Genomic DNA, 17,796 nt, shown 5'->3' on the forward strand with positions numbered 1-17,796 from the left:
CATTATCATCCTGGTGGAGAGCTCGTCGTCACCACCAAGTAACAACATTTCTAGAAGCGGAATTATGGGCTACGCTTGGAGCTTACGGCGGGATAATGGGTTTTGGGGGAAAGGAAATGGCGCAGTATCTGCCTCATATATCGTTGGACACCTGAACCACGCCGTAAGGTAAGGGATAAAGGAGGGGGTGAAAGGAGAAAGGAAGAAAGAGGTGCCGTAGTGGACGGCTCCGGAATAATTTCGACCGCCTGGGGATCTTTAACGTGCACTGACATCGCACAGCACACGGGCGTCTTTGCGTTTCGCCTCCATCGAATCGCGGCCGCCGGAGTCGGGTTCGAACCCGGGAACTCCGGATCAGTAGTCGAGCGCCCTAACCACTGAGCCACCACGGCGGGTGTTTGGGGCCACATTTATTTTCACGATGCAATTCTCTGAACTTTGTTAGCAGAAAATAATCGGAGCCAATGTTATTTTTTCATTGAAAATTTCTCTATTAGGGGTGTGGGTAACTCACTTTAAACCCCTTTTCTAAATATTTTATTTGCTCTAAGTGCGTGGGTATAAAATAAGAAAGTCATTCGTATGCACTAGCGACGAAATAAGTGGCTTACGCTGTTAGAGCCTGATATTTTTTCGACGGAGCGTTACGGACGGGGGGGGGGGGGAGGGGGGGGGAGTGCTTGAAGAGACATCATTCTATGAACCTAACAATGGTCTTGGCTACGACAACTGGAATATATAGACTTCTTACGACTCTGCAAGCAGCCTGAACAAAAATAGAGAACCGCGAAATGTCATGTTTCATGATATGAGTCCTAGAAACGGCGTAAGCACTCAGACGGGAGGATTGAGACTGTGGGAGGGGGGGTTGCAGTATTCAACATTTGCAATAATGCTTTTTGAGTCTGCCGAAACGGCTGCAAACTATAGTCAACCTGGCGCAAGAAAAGGAAAAGAAAATAAATAACACGGCTGGTTCAGGATAGTAACATAACAGCTAAAGCATAAAAAATAAAAAAGAAAGAGTACATATGATATGAATATGATACGATAGTAACACTTTTCAGCTTTCAAGGGCACTGATTTGTAAGCCGAGTGCGACGCGGCTCGGCGTTCTGTGCAAGCCGAGTGCGACTCGGCCCGGCGTTCTATGCAAGCCGAGTGCGACGCTTGCTCTCGCGTTGTGTGTCTGGGGCGCGCGTGCTCCTAACCTGTGCGCCCTTTCTCCTTGCTGGTATAAAACGAGCACGAATAAACGGCACGTCGGCGTTCTTGTGCGGAACCGGCCCCGACTGTCACTCTGCCGACACAACTAACGATACACTGATCTCGAAGCTTTAGGATACCAGATGTCCTCCTGGTGGCAAAAAGAGCTAACTAAACGAGCTTGATTAAGGACATCAGTTTACTGCTTTTTAATCTGTACTGTACTGTACTGTAATCTGTACTGTACAATCTGTACTGTGGAATATATATTCATCTTGTATACCCAATGCTGGGTATATCAGCCGACTGGGTTCTTCACTAAATAAAGAAGAAGAAAATGGTTGCAGTTTAGCTCAGCTAAGCGTGGTTACGTAAGCTAAAGGTTTTGTTATTCTTGATTGTGCTGTGGATTAAGGCAGGTTAGGCTGATAGAGACAGACACATGTTTTGAATTCTTTAGCACCGTTTATTTTTTTATTCCATATTGATTAGTCGTACAGACACGTCATCGCATGCGCAGCGCATGAAAGTGGGTTCTACACAGAACGCCGGTGCACTTTGATGCGTTCAATGGAACGCCGATTGTGTTACAACGCCCGCCGTGGAGAGGTCCGGCAGATATTCCCTCCGTCACCGCGTTGCGAAGTGGAGGAAAGGCCTCCAGGTGCGCTGCTTACTTCCTCCGTGACGTCACACACACCTTGACCGAGTGGAGCGGGAAAGCGCCTGACGGCATCGCATGCGCACGGCATAAAAGTTGGTTGTGCCACGGCCGGTCTCGAGGGTTCAGCATCGAACGCCGGTGCCCTTTGATGTGTTCAGCGGAACGCCGATTGTGTTCGATGCAACGCCCGGTCGTCCAGAGCCGAAGCTCCCGGCTGGGCAACGAGTGGAGTGGTATGTCACGTGGCTGCCACGTGACACGTGACAACGAGTGGTGTGGTATGTCACGTGGGTGCCACGTGTCACGTGAAGCGAAAATTGCGGTGCCGATGATTTTAGCTTGACTAGGCCAGTAAAGCTTTAGCTTTAGAAATCACACGAAAGCGTTTCTTCTAATTAAAATTGTTTCAGAGCGCAGCCCTTTAGCGCCCGTTCCTGCGTTTCACGGCGTCGCCTTTGTCCCTCGTAACCAGCTCCGCAGCCGGGGCAGCGCTGTTGCGCGCGCTCCTGACGCCAATTCTTCCGCACGCCCGAGCCGAAACGCATAGCTGCCGCCGTTCGCCACCGCGTACATCACGATCACATTCTGCGGCATGCCTCGGTACTTTGCCTTGCGGAAACCTGGATGGATCCCGAAGAGCCTCTCGAAATCATAGATTACCAGTGCTGCTGCAGGTGGCGCTCGCAGAGCGACGGGAGGGGCGATCTACTTGCGTACGGGCCTCTGCAATACCGATCGAAATGTTTGGCACGTCAGATAAGTTGGTGAACTGTGCGCCGCAAAGTTGGCCAGCGGCTTGCTGGTAGTGGCTGTCTACTTCGCCCCTACCGCGCTCACCAAAGACGTCGTGCACTTCCTGCGACTCGCACTAACCGTCCATCTATGCACACCAATGTTAGTAGTGGGGGACTTTAATGTACATATAAAGACAAACAGGAATTTCTTACTATTTATGCGGGAGAACATCCAGTTCCTCTCGCTCGTAATGCCTCCCACAGCTTTGACAACCTCGCGAATTACTTGCTTAAACCTCGTCTTTGAGAACCAGGCATTGGCGCTGCAAGTCGAGCAAATATCCACCTATTTCTCCGACCATAAAGCTTCCTTCATGACAATCAAGAACTGTTAGTGGAGTGTTTCTTGAATAAGGAATATGTGTGAATAATATCAAGTTGTCTGTAAATGTACATACATATTTGCTCGAATTCTTTGCCTCAATCTTTCGAAAAGCTGAAACAGCTGATGAACTGCGCTCAAATTTCGCATTATGAAGTAACGTAATCGTCGGCAATATTTTTCAATTAAAAGTTACTTGTGCTGAGCGTGTCCCCACAGCACAGCTATGGGTTTGTTTCCTCTCTCGCCATAATTTTTGTTTGCCCAAAACATATTTGACCGCAGTTTTATTCACTTCATTTTTTTTTTCATTTTTGCAGCCTGCTGTACTCAGGGGATGCAGAGAAGAATATACAGTTATTTCGTTTTTTCAATGTTGGCTTATCTGAATCCAACACCAAATTAAAGTGAAGGGGTCGAGTAAAATTATGACTGTCTTTATTTATTGTCACCTTATGAACGGTCCCCCGCTTCTCGCCTAGGCGGCATGCACTTAGAGCAGTTGCTGGCTGCACTTGGCCAGGACGTCTTGGCAAGCATTGATCTTTTGTTACGTGCATTTCTTTCATTCCAAGGTACTTTGCGCAGTCATCGTTTAAACGCCGAATCGAAAGCCACTTATGTTGAAAGGACTCTTCGAACACAGTTAAATCATTACTTTAGGCAGTCGGTAGACAACTTGTTCTCATTACTTATGCGCTTCGATTTGCATATGCTCAAACGTGCCCAAGTATGTAGTAATGACGGTGATGCTCTTTCGATGCCCTTTAAACCACATCGAGTTAAAGCCATGCTGTAGTCCTCATGTTGCGACTCCGTGCCCTGAAACAATTAAGCAAGGCTTCTGAGTTCATGACTTCGTCGTCTTTAAAAAGGTTGTGTAGCTGCTGCAGGAAACCTTTTTCCATCAAGTTGAAAGAGGAACAACGAAGCGGACATGCAAATGAGTTGCCAGAGCGCTCTCTCGATTGATTTCTCAAAATCGGCATCGAAAATTTCTTGATCGTTCCAGTTCTCGTCGATAAACGTGAGGAATTGGCTCTAAGGCGAGGCCTCTCTGTACTTGCAAAGGAGAACCTCTGATACGCTCTGCCATTCACCTGCCGATATGAACTGGTTCCACGTGTCTATCGGCTCCGTGTGCTTGATGTGCTTTCTCTACCAGTTCTACAGCGTGCTCGGCGTTTACCTGGAGTACAACTTCAGCGTCACCATGAACGAGCGTCAGCGCAACAATTACATCGTCTTTCCTGCAGTCACGGTGTGCGTCGATGGCTGGTGAGTGTAGTTCCGCGTACGTATAGAACCATTGCGGAAAACTATGCCATTATCTCAGCTTAGCATTTTGCAGCAACAGCTGCGTGTAAGACCTTTTCCGATGTTTTCGAGGATCGCGGGTTAACAGAGGTTGGTCACTGACGCCACTCCAGGCCAATGAATGTTGTGCAGGTCGATGGTCTGGGTAGCGAAAAGAGTTACTAGTTAGAATGTGCCATCTATATGCAGTTGCGATCCACCTCGGTGGAGACAACGTAGCGACAGTAACAGCATAATGAGATTGGATATAACCGCCCTTACAAAAATTCCTTTAGACAGTCTATAGGCTGTCCATCGACTTCTGTCTATAAGGTCCATAGACTGTCTATAGACAAATCCTAAAGAATAGTCTATAGGCAATACAAATCCCATAGACAATCTATAGACGATCTATAGATTTATGGCCATACACTTTCAGTAGACTTTTGTCTACATACGCTCAATAGACTATGAATAGAGAAAAATAAATATCTATAGAAAGGCAATAGAGTTGATATGATGTCTACAGACTGTATATAGAGCATTTTTATAAGGGCGGAGACCATGTATTATGCGTTTTTTTTTTTTGTCAGGAGGTGTCGCATATCTTCATAAGGCATTTGGCGAGGAGCAAATGCACATGGCCACCGCGAGCCTCTTCCGTACAAAGTTAGCGCTCGAGAAAGACTTCACATGCTGCCTTGTGATTTGGAGTTAACAGAACAAGTATGCGGATTTATGTTAATGAGAACTGCCCTAAATTTCTAACCGTATAGATTCATGTAGTGATTAAGAGCGCTTTATTCCTGTGCGCATTTTTACTGAGGGAAGAACTTTAAGTGGGCTACTGTCTTTTTCTTCTGTTTTTTCCGCAGGTTAAGCATCGATAAACTGTGCAAGTACAGGCCTAACAAGTGTAGTAAGCATGACATGGTAAGGCAGATGACTGACACCCTGGACGAAAAGAATTAATTTATGTTACGAGATAAATGAGTTTTTTCCTTACTAATGAACAACAGTAGTGTGTACAGTATTTCGTACATATAGCAATAAGAACGCGACATCAAAGTTTTCTTTCTAGTGCTATGGTCAAGCGCTTGTTGTGATTATTTCCCAACGTGCAGGAAACACACTGTTACAATAGTGTGGCGTTTTATTGCTGAACCAAACCGATCTTGTAATGCTAATCGTTGACTTATACGAAATACTTCCGTCATCAAGTCATTTTGTCAGTGCGCATTTCTGCTCTAAACAGTCATTACCGGTGATCAAAACAATGCATGCGTCGTTTCGTGCTCACGGAATAAAATGCGTTATATATTCAAGCTTACTTGCAGTGCTTTTTGGGCACATGTGTTTGCGTGCCTAAACTCTTTACAGGTATATGCTCCTGGACTGTACATAGTCCAGGCGATTCCAGCACTGCGGAATGCAACGATGTTTACGGCCCAGGAACTATTCACCTGCATCATGACGGCTGGCAAGGCACCATGTCCTGCTTTCAACTGCTCTGACAGGTGCGACTATGCATTGCTCTTTGTTTTGTACAATCTATCCATACTGTAAAACGAGAACAGTTCCTAGAAAACAATTTTATCTTTTCTTGTTTCACATTAGTTGGCAAACGATGCCCGCAAAATGCGAATCCTGAATCTTTCATACGCTATTAGTACTAATGTGTAATAGGGATATTTTATTTTCAACTTGTTAAAGTTGATATATATTAAAACAGCTCGTTCCATGAAAGGATCAGTGTGTGTCAATGGTTTATTTCAACACTGTAGACAACTCGGTGTTACGAATGATGCTAGAGCCTCACGCCTCAATTATAGGTCATTCCTGAATAACTTTCAATAAAAATTCTATTTAACATTCTTATTTTCTTCCACTTTTGGCTAGCTTATCAATATATAGATGGCAAAACCAATTCACATCTCTTTGTTCGTCACGGTCCCTTTGGGAACTTTGATCAACACTGCAGAATCCAGAACACCTACTACAGGCGCCCATCACAGCAGTGCTTCACGCTGGACATTAACGCGATTCCCCAAGAGGAACACCCGTTCGAGGGCTGCCCCAAGCAGTGGGAGTGGGGTGAGTGCACGTATTCCACCACCGCTGGTAATTTTCCTCGAAGAGGGGAGTTTTCATGTTTTCCACGGGAAGGGGGGGGGGGGGGGGGTGAGTTGTTAATGTTTAGTTAAACTCTTCGTGAGAGACAACGCAGCACTATGCTCGGGGCACCTTCATTTGCTACTTTTGCAGACACATATATTATTCCTTGTAAAGTCGTAAAGGGATAACTTGCGTGGTTTAATGCACCTCCTCAGAGCTGGAACTGAGCTACGGGTTTTCCAAGCGGGACACGATGATGCTCCTGCCGCAACGGGTGTACCCGCTGTTCGTGCACCAGACCGGACTCAGTCCGCCCGACCAGCTATCTGCAGTGCAGCTGCTCCCGGGGAAAATCATGCATGTCAGCGTCAAGCAGGTGAGAAGCATTCTTCAAAAGCACAAGGACCCGGCCACAGCCACGGCGGAGGTTGGCTCCCGGGCACGGCTGGCGCATCATCTCCAGCTGCGGGGCAATTCGCCAGTACTCGCATTATACTCAGACTTTGGAGCGGGCCAAGGCCCCAGGTTGGTCGATATCACTCCGAAAACTCGAGTCCGTCTACTATGCCATGGTTCTTACCTTACGGCGTTGCTTTGGAGTCTACAGATGAATGAATGGACCGATCGATCAGTCGATGAATGATTGCACCAATCAATCAATCTATCGGTCGGTAAATTGGTCGGTCGGTCAAAACACAACCTCTTATGAGACCTTCCACACACAAGTGTTTGCTCGAAGCAAACATACAATGGATAACAGACTGCTTACTCTATAATTTTAATGAGAGGAAAGGAATTTAATGAAGTTTTTTCGGAAGTAGGCATTGCGGCAAACTCCAAAACGACATGGTGTATACATTTAGCGCATTTATGCGTGAAAATAAATAGCCTCTGTGTTTGACATCAGGGTAATGAGTCGCGGAAACGAAAAACTCGTGGATATGATGTCGTTTCGTCTCGTGAAGCCTTAAGATAAAACGATCTTTTATTGCGTCTATAATTTTGCTTTTCTTTGACTAATCAATCTGAGAAATGCTTCAACGCGTGCCGCACGTTTTACGCGGCACGCAGCTTCGCACTTTCAGGCTTCCGGCGCCTTACAAAAGCAAGTGCACCGACTACAAGGAGCTGGGTCCTTTTCCGGAGTTCAAGGGCATCCTGAACTACGACGTAAGCATCTTAAACTGGCCAAGTTTAGTTTTTTATTTTTTTTTATTTCGGAGACTTGCCATGTGGCATAAAATGGGGCTGTCAGTAGGCTATAGAAGGCCGTGGAAACTGTTTTCATCCAGACACCTGGGCAGGCTTAGGCTCATAGCGTTGTCCATCAGCCACAGGGTGTAGTGAATCTTTTCTTTAAAGTTTTTGCCCTTGGTAGATGGATGGACGTCGTCTGCTAGCTTAAGAGTAAACATATTCATCGGGAGTTTTTGTCTGTGTCTCCATAAAATTAATTCTATTCGTCTACATATACAAGGAGATTTTACCGTGTCCTTTTTATCATTCAAGGTAACGGAGATAGAAAAATTTGAGGTGCATAGCACGCATGGAAACTCTGTATAGTGTATCACTGCGAGATATTTCAGCGTTAATAAATGTATCAATGTACTCCTTCATTTTGCCACTGTTATCGAAGTTCACGCCTAGCTTGTAGTACTAGATGATGCACTGACACAGTTTCTATGGCATGCAATAGCTCATGATAGTCCCGCGATTAGCAATAAATCTGCTGTGATAATGACCAGATCGCCCGCGATCGAGAACTCTGAAATTCGAAAAGCAATCCCAGCTTGCGCACCCTGGCGGTGTTGCCAGCTTTGCATGCAGAAGTGCGCCATGGAGCTGGAGGTGTTGCACTGCGGCTGCGTGCAGCTGACGCACGAGTTCACGGCCAGCTACCCGGCACCCACGTGTGACTTCGCCGTTACGGGTGAGCTTCTCTTTCCTTATAACCGTGCGTACTGCCATTCCAATAACAATGGCATGTGACACTTAGCGGTTTATTTATTTGGTGAGGGCGCATTAGCAACCATCCTCGAAACCCTAACCGGAACGGTGTGAAAACATCACCGCGTTGAGGCATAAACATCGAGAAAAAGAAAAGAAAAGGAAAAAATCCATTAACCATATGCAGGGAACAGCAGATACGTTCTTATCTTTCAAAAGCCTCTCTACTCAATCGTGATTGTCCATCATGCAACCCGTTTTTATAGAGCCGTCCATCTCAGCTGATAGTAGTGTTTTTATAGCAGGATTAGCAGAAATTATAGAGGCAATGCGTCCAACTCCTAATGTATACTTGTAGTCGTGCTCTTACAGCAATCTACTAATATTCCTTTCGTGAAAGTATAACTGTTCCTTATCTGTTTGTGGTTTTCACACTGCAGTTATGTCCCAAGAAAATAACCAACTTGCCCAAAAGCTCCATTTAGTGAAAATATAAGCTTGAGCAATCTGTGGGTGAAGCAGTTTCCGTCTATTGTACGAAGGTTACCATCTTTATTCTGACTGCTTTGCAGAAAGCTGCCAGGCAGAATTGGCCGCCAATGGAACATACGACAAGTGCAAACGTATTTGCGGACTGCCGTGCGAGTGAGTGCATTTATCTGTTCTCTGCAGGCGCAAGTGCTTTATTTTGTAACGACGTTGCGCGAATCAGAGTAGCACAAAGAGTGTTAACTCAAGGGATTAAAAATTAAAGGAATACTTGCTTATACGCATCAGTCCGAATGAAGACATATGGCTACGAGGGAAAGCTGCATAGCTGTTTCAGGATCTTCGCAGTTCATTAAAGATTCGTCCTAGTCCGAGGCGAAGATTCTGAAAACTGAACAGCGTTCCCGCTTAGAGTTGCATCCTTATCAATTCGCCTTCATTCCGTCAGGTGCTAGCCGTTTCGGCCGGCCTAGCTAATATAGAGTGCATTGCACAGGCGCTTGCCCTGGCCTTGAGTTCCGACTGAGAAGAGCTGGGTATAGCTTTTGTTTGCATTTGTATGGCTGAGGAGTGGTGGACGTTAAAAGGCGTTTAATTGAAATACCTTGACTGAAATACTTTGCCCAGGATAATTTTCGTAAATATGATGAGCAAAGATTGAAGGTAAGAATTACATTCGCTTGATTTAGGTAATTTTTGAGGCATTATCGACCTTGCTAAAAACAGCCGTGTAATTCTGTATTCCAGAATCGTCTTGCCAAAGATAGCGAGTTCACCATCGTGGTTACTTTTCAGTTCAGTGTACTAATTGACCGGCTGAATAATGAGATGCGTTATTACGTCACAATTATAATCGAGTTTAGAAAGCTTACATTGCAGGGCAGCACGGGTACGCGGCAGCTTGGTTGAAATGTCGCTCGAAAAAAGAAAAAGACAGTTTTTTCCACAAATTGACGAAATGTTTTGTCGTAACAACAAATTTTTCCGTAGTATTGTAGTATTTTTCTGCACTTGTGTTGCTACTACAAAGAACGACGCAATACAAAAGAAAATGCTGTTGTTTTTACAGAAACTTCTCTTCTTACTATAAACGCATGATCAGAAATATTATAAAATTCTGCTGTGGCGACAAAAAATTTTCTGTTGTATTTTTCGGATAAATTACCATTAAGCCATTTTTTACTGTATACCTATTTACTATTAGATAGGAGCATAGTCAAGACGCGTTCGCAGCCTCTTTTCCGCCTCCTCGGCCATTGTACGTGGCTGTAATAAAACTTAACTGAACTGAACTAAAATTCATTTTCTACTCAGATAATAATCCCATGTTTATACTAATCGGCTTATTTCATCTTTCCAGGCAGATTCATTACGACGTCCGTATATCCGCAATTTCCGATGAACAGGTTTGTATTCCTTTACACTCTTATGCACCAGGCATTTAGCAACAGAGAAAGATCACGTAAAGGTGTTTCAATGCTAGAACAATCCGGATGCTTACAATACGAAGAAAATACGTAAAGTCGGGGGCATCAACAATAATGACACCACCATCTCGCAGTATAGACGCGTGATTTCATGTTAGATCTCACAATTTTGTGGGCATGCACTGGAGTGCAAACTGCTAAACTACTCATGCGGCCAGGACTGCGAAAGAAAAAATATGCCCATGGAGGCACCCCCTTGCTGTTCATAATTTTTAGTGCTCACTAATTTAATCAAATACAATGCTCTTAACAGGTCGCGTTGGACCAGCTGATTGATTTTCCTTCCTGTCGACGCTCCGTCTTGAAACGAAACACCGCGCAGTGTTGCACTGCGTAAGCACGATCTGCTTCCTGATTGGCTGGAAAAACTTTCTCGTTAACACGTCGTGAAACAGAATACAGAAGGGTGCTCAAGTGGTGTCATTATTAATCTGAACTTACATGTTTTAGTCGCTGTACAGCCTGTTTGTCAAAAATTACAATGTGTTCGAGGAGTCCTCGTTCATCGTATAGCCGTAGGTATACACTTATTGTCAATTTGTCATTATACGTAATGGTCGCTTATGTGACCTGATTTGATTTGTTTTAAATGGTCGATTATCCGCCTGTATTTTAAAACCCAACGCTGATAGATAGTAGACCACCATGCATGATATGATTCAGTCTCTTATGTGGCCGATATTTAGCAACGTAACTTCGCTTCCCATATTAATCGCACATCTGTCTATTTACAGGGCCCTGCGCAACCTACAAGGTGCGTCACTTTGCGTTCGCCTTGGTAACGCGTGAAAGTGGATGTAATATCATGGATGGAGTTTTTCCTACACGCATTTATTGTCTCATTAAAACTAGTTCATGGCATGGTTGTAAACGATACACAAGCGCTTTTACAACCGCTTGATTGTAAAAGATACGCGGTAGCAGTGTAGTGGTCTGCATTAGCAAACGATAGTTAATTGATGTCGCATTTGAAATTTCCCCAGGAAAGGACGTACGGCAGCAAACATTACAGAAGTGATCTTACGCGTTCCTGGAGGTATGCAGGCTGGCGTATTTCTGTTCTCGCCAGGTCTCTCTGGCGGAAAAGCGACCTGATAAACGCACGTTTATGGAGCTGTACGCGCGTATGTGAAAATACTGAGCATGAACATATAGAAGACAATTGCTGACACAGAGGTCTGCTGAGGTGCATTTCACTTTGCCGCCGACGAAAATTACGACTGCTAATTCTCAGATCGAACACTTTTGGTAGGTTAAGAAAGTTGGTGATGAATTCATTTCCTGTGTGTGCTCTCTTTATTGATTGCTATGGCTGCTCGCTCATCTTGACTTTGGGTGCAGAGGAAAGTTGTTCACGCTGAAGCTGCGCTACAGGTCGGACATCGAGGAGCTGGTGCTCTACCAGCCGACGCTAACAGTTGAGTAAAGGCTTACTCTATGATCATAACTACACAGAGCTGAGGTCAATTAGCTCTACAGGGCCGCGATAAAAACGTAACTCAAAAAGCAGAGAAGCAATAGGCAGTCTCAGTCTTTGCGTTTCCATTTCGCTTCTTTTCTTCTTGATCTGTTGCTCTTTTGTTTCGTTGGTTTTGTGATTCATTTTGTTCCTGTGTTTGTTTTCTATTTCTCGCCTTAGACTTGTGAAAAAAAGTGTTGTGTTTTAATTAGCTGGCTTAAATTACTCTCTCATAGTATAACGAAGTGCGCCACTAAAAATTTTTCATGGCTGCTCTTAACTAGAATAAATATTTATTTTTTGTAACTTAAAAGGGGGAGTGTGGAGAGGGCATAAATGGAGAGGGGAGCAGGTACCACCCCCCCCCCCCCCCCTGCCAGATACCTGGATTCCACGAAGGATGCACGGCACCTGGAGAACATGTGTACACGATGAGCCACGTGCTAGCGCATACTGTGCCGCAGGAATCGCATTGATAGCTCGTGAAAGTTTTTTGCCCATAAAGCGGAGTAACTTAATTCGGAATAAAGAAAAGGGCCTTCAAACCTGAGGTACTTAAATGACACTTCGTGTACGCACTTCGCAGAGGATCGAGTTGCTCGCGTATGCTGGCGGCTACCTGGGCATATGGCTCGGTGCGTCCGCACTCGGATTCCTCCTGGACTTGAACGGAAAGATCAAGGCACACAGGTGCGTACTAACTCTTTCGACACGGTAAGTGACTCACTCATAAAGGCAGGTGCTTTGAACAGTACCGCACGCCAAGTTTTTAAATGGTCTCTCCACAGAAAGCTTCCTCTGGGCCAAATATCTGCGTGCCGTGTGCCGAAGCCAACAGCTCACTAGTTTACCAAACGTCACGTTATTATCTCCGTGAACGTTAGCCGAAAGGGATATGTACGTTGGGGCATGGGCGCTTTCGAGGTTGCGACGCCAAAGGTCGTGTTAACCAGCATTGGGAATTGGAGTAGGCGCAATTTCGGCTCATGGAGGCCTGCACCGCTATCGCTTCTACTTAGGGTAGGTCGAGAACTTTGCAACTTTTTTTTCGAGCCTTTTTAACATTCAGAAACTTTTTCTGACCCTAATCACGTTCGGCTTTTCACTTCGTTGCAACTACAGCGGAAGCTTAAAGTGAGTCTGGATGACATGTCCAGAAATCACAGTGACTGAAACGTTTGACAGCTGAGCACGATTGCATTCGCGTTCGGTAGCGGCCGCGGCGGTCGCATTTCGACGCAGGCACCCTTCCGCTACGAGGTGTCACCTATCTCGGCTCGCAAAAACCAGCTAACCTGTTTTCTGGGGCCAGCCAATCAGCAGCCGATATCTCGAGCTGCGCGCGAGTTCGAACGGCACATGACTGACTTGCTCTTTTTTAGCCGTATCCGAAAGAGACTGTCATAAGCCAATCACCAGTCGCTTCTTGGGTATTTGGGCTCCTAATCGAAAGGCGACAGCTTTAGCGCCAACTTCTGTACCCACATATTTTGAAACAGAGTATGGCCTGTCTGCACCTAACTGGTAGTATGGAAAGCTTTTGCTCTCATCTATTAAATATCTTACTCTGATAAATAGAAGTTAGCTCACGAATAATCAGAGGTCTTGAGTGTTTGGAAATGTTCTGTTCAGTAAGCCATGCTAAATGATAGCTAAAGCACGAAGTGTCTTTGAAGGGAAGGGTTCTGGGAAGAAAATACATGTTTCTTTTTAATCTCGCAGGAGGACATTGGAGAAAACGCTCAGCAAAATCTGCACATTCAAGGGCCGGAGCATTGGGTAGGCGTCTATGCTTGATGTTTTTTTTTTTCTTCGCTGCCGGAAGTCCTGCCCGAAGTGCGAAGAGTGCACAACTCAATAACGAAGCAAAGATTTTGCATAGCTCCACCACTCATTACGCGCAAAGATTTTTGGTAATATATAGGAACGCGACTTACACTATTATTGTCCTCACTCGCCTCCTTGATGGAGAGACCACAAGTAGCCCGCTCCATAGGCACTGAGTGACCTTTAAAAAAATTAGCTCATCACGCTCGTAATGAAAGAGCAATCACTTGAACTTTCCCTGCCCCCTCCCCAATATTTTTTTTTATTCGCATGAAATGCCCTTTTCAGTCGGTACATAGGGGCGTGCATGGTTGCGTGTAAAGCAGAATTTTCATTTTAAAGTGACAGTTGAAATAAAAAAACGCGTATAATACGTGATGTAGGGGATGTAAGAGATGCGTAGTCTAGAGATGCGTAACAACCCAGAATCGTGTAAAGCAGAATTTCCAGTTTAAAGTGACAGTTGAAATAAAAAAACGCGTATAATACGTGATGTAGGGGATGTAAGAGATGCGTAGTCTAGAGATGCGTAACAACCCAGAATCGTGTAAAGCAGAATTTCCAGTTTAAAGTGACAGTTGAAATAAAAAAACGCGTATAATACGTGATGTAGGGGATGTAAGAAGTGCGTAATCTAGTGATGCGTAACAACCCAGAATCCATAGATTACACACCTCTTACATACCCTACACTCTAAACACAAATACACCTATTTGGGGGTTAAAAGAAAGTAAACTGTCCTCTAGAGCACACCCTTTTGTAAAAGGATGTGCGCTAGAGGACATTTTACACCCTTTTTACTCCTTTTGTTTAGAGTGTACATCGCGTAACAACCCGGAATCCATAAATTACACATCCCGGCGCGTCTGTGCAGCTGCGCGCTCACGGGCGTTCTTTTCTGATTGCAGGTTGAAGAAGAAACAACGCTGGACTGATCGTGTCATCCCGATCCGTTAAACACCCCAATGAGTACGCGCCTCCAGCACAAGACGACTGCGCTTCAAGAGGTAGAAGAAAATAGCTAGAGGTAGTACTCTCACGGAGCTACAAGGCAACAAAGCTCGGGAAGTAATGCTACAACTAAAACTAACTTTAACAAGATAGACTTAGCGGGGTTCAACACTGCTGAACAGATTGTCTATAGTGAAAGCTGCGGTGATATAAGACAAAACGCGGGTATCAATGTTTTATTATTACCTTGCCCGGCCGGGAGCTTTGGCTGTGCACGGGCGACCGCGCGTTGCATTGAGCACAACCAGCGTTCCGTTGAACGCATCAAAGTGCACCGGCGTTCTATGCAGAACCAAATTTATCTCTATTTTTCAAATACACCTGAATAGCTTCGACAATCTACCATTTTCCTCTTCACGGAGAGCGCATTCTCCTGTTGACATTTTCACTTTGCCATAAGTCCCATGCTGACGCTTTCTGTCATGTTCTAGTGAAACTTCTGAAAAACAAGGCCTGCCGACGCTTCAGGGGTTTACCACGCCCCGTTCCTCCAAGGCACTCTTGTAGTGCGAATATTAGACAGAAATTCCATTTTGGCGTGGTGAGGCTCGCGGTAAACTTTTTCATGATGCTTTCTTCGTTCTTCGAAAAGCCGTGTCGACGATGAAAGCTCAAAACTGGTTTCAGCAATTTTTATGCAGCAAAGCTTTTCAACCGGCTGAATCTCCCTTGCCGCCCAGGTTGGCAGAAAGTTTCTTTCTGCTTACTATAAGTGTCATGTTCGACTGCGCTTAGCCTATTTCCAAGTATTCATCAGGCAACCATGGCCATTCACCAAGCCACCTACCGAACTTTGTATAAAGAGCGGCAGAGCCAAGCCTCCCTCTCTTCTTGTCTGGCAATGCACAAGCCATGTAGACGCACTTATGCAATTAATCTAGTTTGCCTTTGTTCGGTACCCCTATTACCAGGCTGCCTTTATCAACTATAAGTTTCAAGTACGGGACATTAGCATTTGTTGGGACATCCGAAAGTGCAGAAGCGGTGCATGGTGACATTAACTCGGTCAAGGACGAGTTCAAGGCGCGCGCCGACAATACACACCGTGGGCACCGGGCGAACAGGTCAAGCAACGTCATCAGTAATTCAGGTAGCACCAGTTCCCGGCCCTAATGACCATCATGGCTTGAGCCGATCTGTGGGATATGAAACACAGGAGTCACGTTCAGGCTATTGGAATAAATCACTTTATTCATTGGTCCCGGGTTCGCCGCCGAGGGGAGAGCGGTCTTCTTCCAACAGGGCCATTGGCGAGCTTTCCAAAGAACCTCCGCTTTTTGGCCACGATGGCTGCTATGTTCGCGGTCCACTTTGGTAGCATTAACAGTGTCTGTCTGCTGAACAGCGGAGCCTTTGGTTGTCCAGATGAACTCGCGTGCGGAACTAATGTTTCAAAAGATATGTAACAATTGTTTTCTGACTACCTAAGTCGATTACTTGAACTTTAATCTGAAGTTGAATTCGCATCGATTGCCCGTCGCAGGCCTCTTTTGCCCCGCACTTGAATACATGCCGCTTTCGCTGAGAACAACTGTGTGCGGAGATTCTAAATTTAGTGCTTCGCTCAAAGAGCAGGTCATTTGTTCTGCAGGCAGCGAAACTCGCTTGTTTCATTGATTTGAACTTCGTTTCTGCAAAGCAAGGGGCTTCGGACACGACGAAGTAACAATCCCGGGCTTAAACGACATTTGAAAACAGTGAATGCAGGTTCCTCAATGGGTTGCATTCAATGGTGAATGAGTTTCCGGAAAAGCGAGCATGTCCGCTGCTCCAGGAAAAAAAAACTGGAAAAGAACTGTGAAACCTTTCTTCATATGACTTTATTGAACTTACGAGAAGAAGAGCGGTAGGAACCAGGTTAAGCCTATTGCAAGACAAAGGCTTTTCCTATTGGACTGCCTGTTTTTGGGTCAGCTGCGGTCATCCTATCATAGCAAACTTTGCAATCTTGATCTTAACGGCGCCTAATCAGTGTTCACCTTCTCTCGCCGTCTGCTCTGTCACTGTAACCGACCATCGGTTTCCTCTTATCGGCATTACATGTCCTGCCCAATTAAGAACATATCCTTAGTTTCCACAGGGATATCATTAACTGGCGTTTGTTTCTAATCTGCGCTGCTCTGTTTCTGCTTGTTCACATTACCACATTTTTTTTCCATATCTTGCTGTGATGTCTTCGTTTTATTAATTAATGCGCACAGCGCGACAGGCACGGATAGAAGTAGGCGGTACGGGCCCAGTAGTCCCAATTAACACCCCCACAGAAGTAAGCCTTAATTCTAGCCTTTTCAGTGACCTCCTATAGTTGTAGCTTCACGAACAGTAATTGCACGTTACATTGGTTGTACACTTTGGAGGGTATTGGTAAGCTGCTGTTCACACCTTGAATGGTCCTGCCAAGAACGCTCAGACCTACTGTTACTTAGTTACTATTTCTTTTCTCATTGCCCGGATCTACTACCGCTACGTGGTCTAGGATAATATATTCCCTAAACCTAGAGCATGCCTCACAACATTTATCTTAAACTTGTAGCTTTTTACGAAACTGATTACTAATTCAGTTTTTTTTTATGTCAATCGCTTCACCTATTTACGCGCCATATCCATGCGCTGCGATTCATTCCCTGAGATACTTCGAATGGCAATGACGTAAAAATATCAGGTGATGCCACAATAATCGCTATGCCTGTTTTTCGTCAATGTTTGAATAATTCGCTCTGACAAAACGACGAAACTGTGGCACAGCAACCACCAGGTTAGTTGCGGCGCTTTGAAGGCTTCCTTTTGGTTGTCACTTACAATTCGTCAAAGCCAGCTAATTTACAAGAAATGATATCTCTTTTTATATTAAGTGTGATCTACAGCTGAAGAATTGCCAGCAGCAATATCAGGGCTATACCTATATAGTCTCGCTTTTAGCCGGCGACGGCAACTTCAATTTTAACCTTAGCCTGGCAACGATGGAAAAAGGAGCATGTTAGCACTATCGCAGGTGTGAGGAAGAGGAGAATAAAGGTTGTTGCGCAGAGAGGAAAGACGCTGTAACTGTCGCTCATAAGGCGGACTTCTGAACCGCGAAATGCAGGTATGAAAAGAAAGCTGGAAGAAAGGAGGTCGAACGGAAAAAAGTGACGCGGCCTTATGAGAATCTTCGCCTATAAACAAATACTTCTCCA

The 17,796-nt window shown here is 45.1% G+C and overlaps 1 protein-coding gene and 1 long non-coding RNA gene across 2 annotated transcripts; both read left to right on the plus strand.

The window, feature by feature from the left end:
* The first annotated feature begins 4,097 nt into the window (after positions 1-4,097).
* Positions 4,098-11,749, plus strand: LOC144119623 (uncharacterized). The gene is made up of 11 exons (XM_077652196.1): positions 4,098-4,267; positions 5,161-5,218; positions 5,666-5,802; positions 6,267-6,379; positions 6,616-6,776; positions 7,472-7,570; positions 8,216-8,330; positions 8,920-8,992; positions 10,197-10,242; positions 11,058-11,077; positions 11,665-11,749. The coding sequence occupies exons 1-11, from the start codon at positions 4,098-4,100 to the stop codon at positions 11,747-11,749; spliced, it is 1,077 nt and encodes a 358-aa protein (XP_077508322.1).
* A 661-nt stretch (positions 11,750-12,410) lies between these two features.
* On the plus strand, positions 12,411-14,575 carry LOC144118474 (uncharacterized). Its single transcript, XR_013312031.1, has 3 exons — positions 12,411-12,472; positions 13,505-13,561; positions 14,518-14,575. It is a non-coding gene; the product is annotated as an uncharacterized LOC144118474 (long non-coding RNA).
* The last annotated feature ends 3,221 nt before the right edge of the window (positions 14,576-17,796 follow it).

This window comes from Amblyomma americanum, chromosome 2 (genome assembly GCF_052857255.1).
Source record: "Amblyomma americanum isolate KBUSLIRL-KWMA chromosome 2, ASM5285725v1, whole genome shotgun sequence".
Lineage (NCBI taxonomy): Eukaryota > Metazoa > Arthropoda > Arachnida > Ixodida > Ixodidae > Amblyomma > Amblyomma americanum.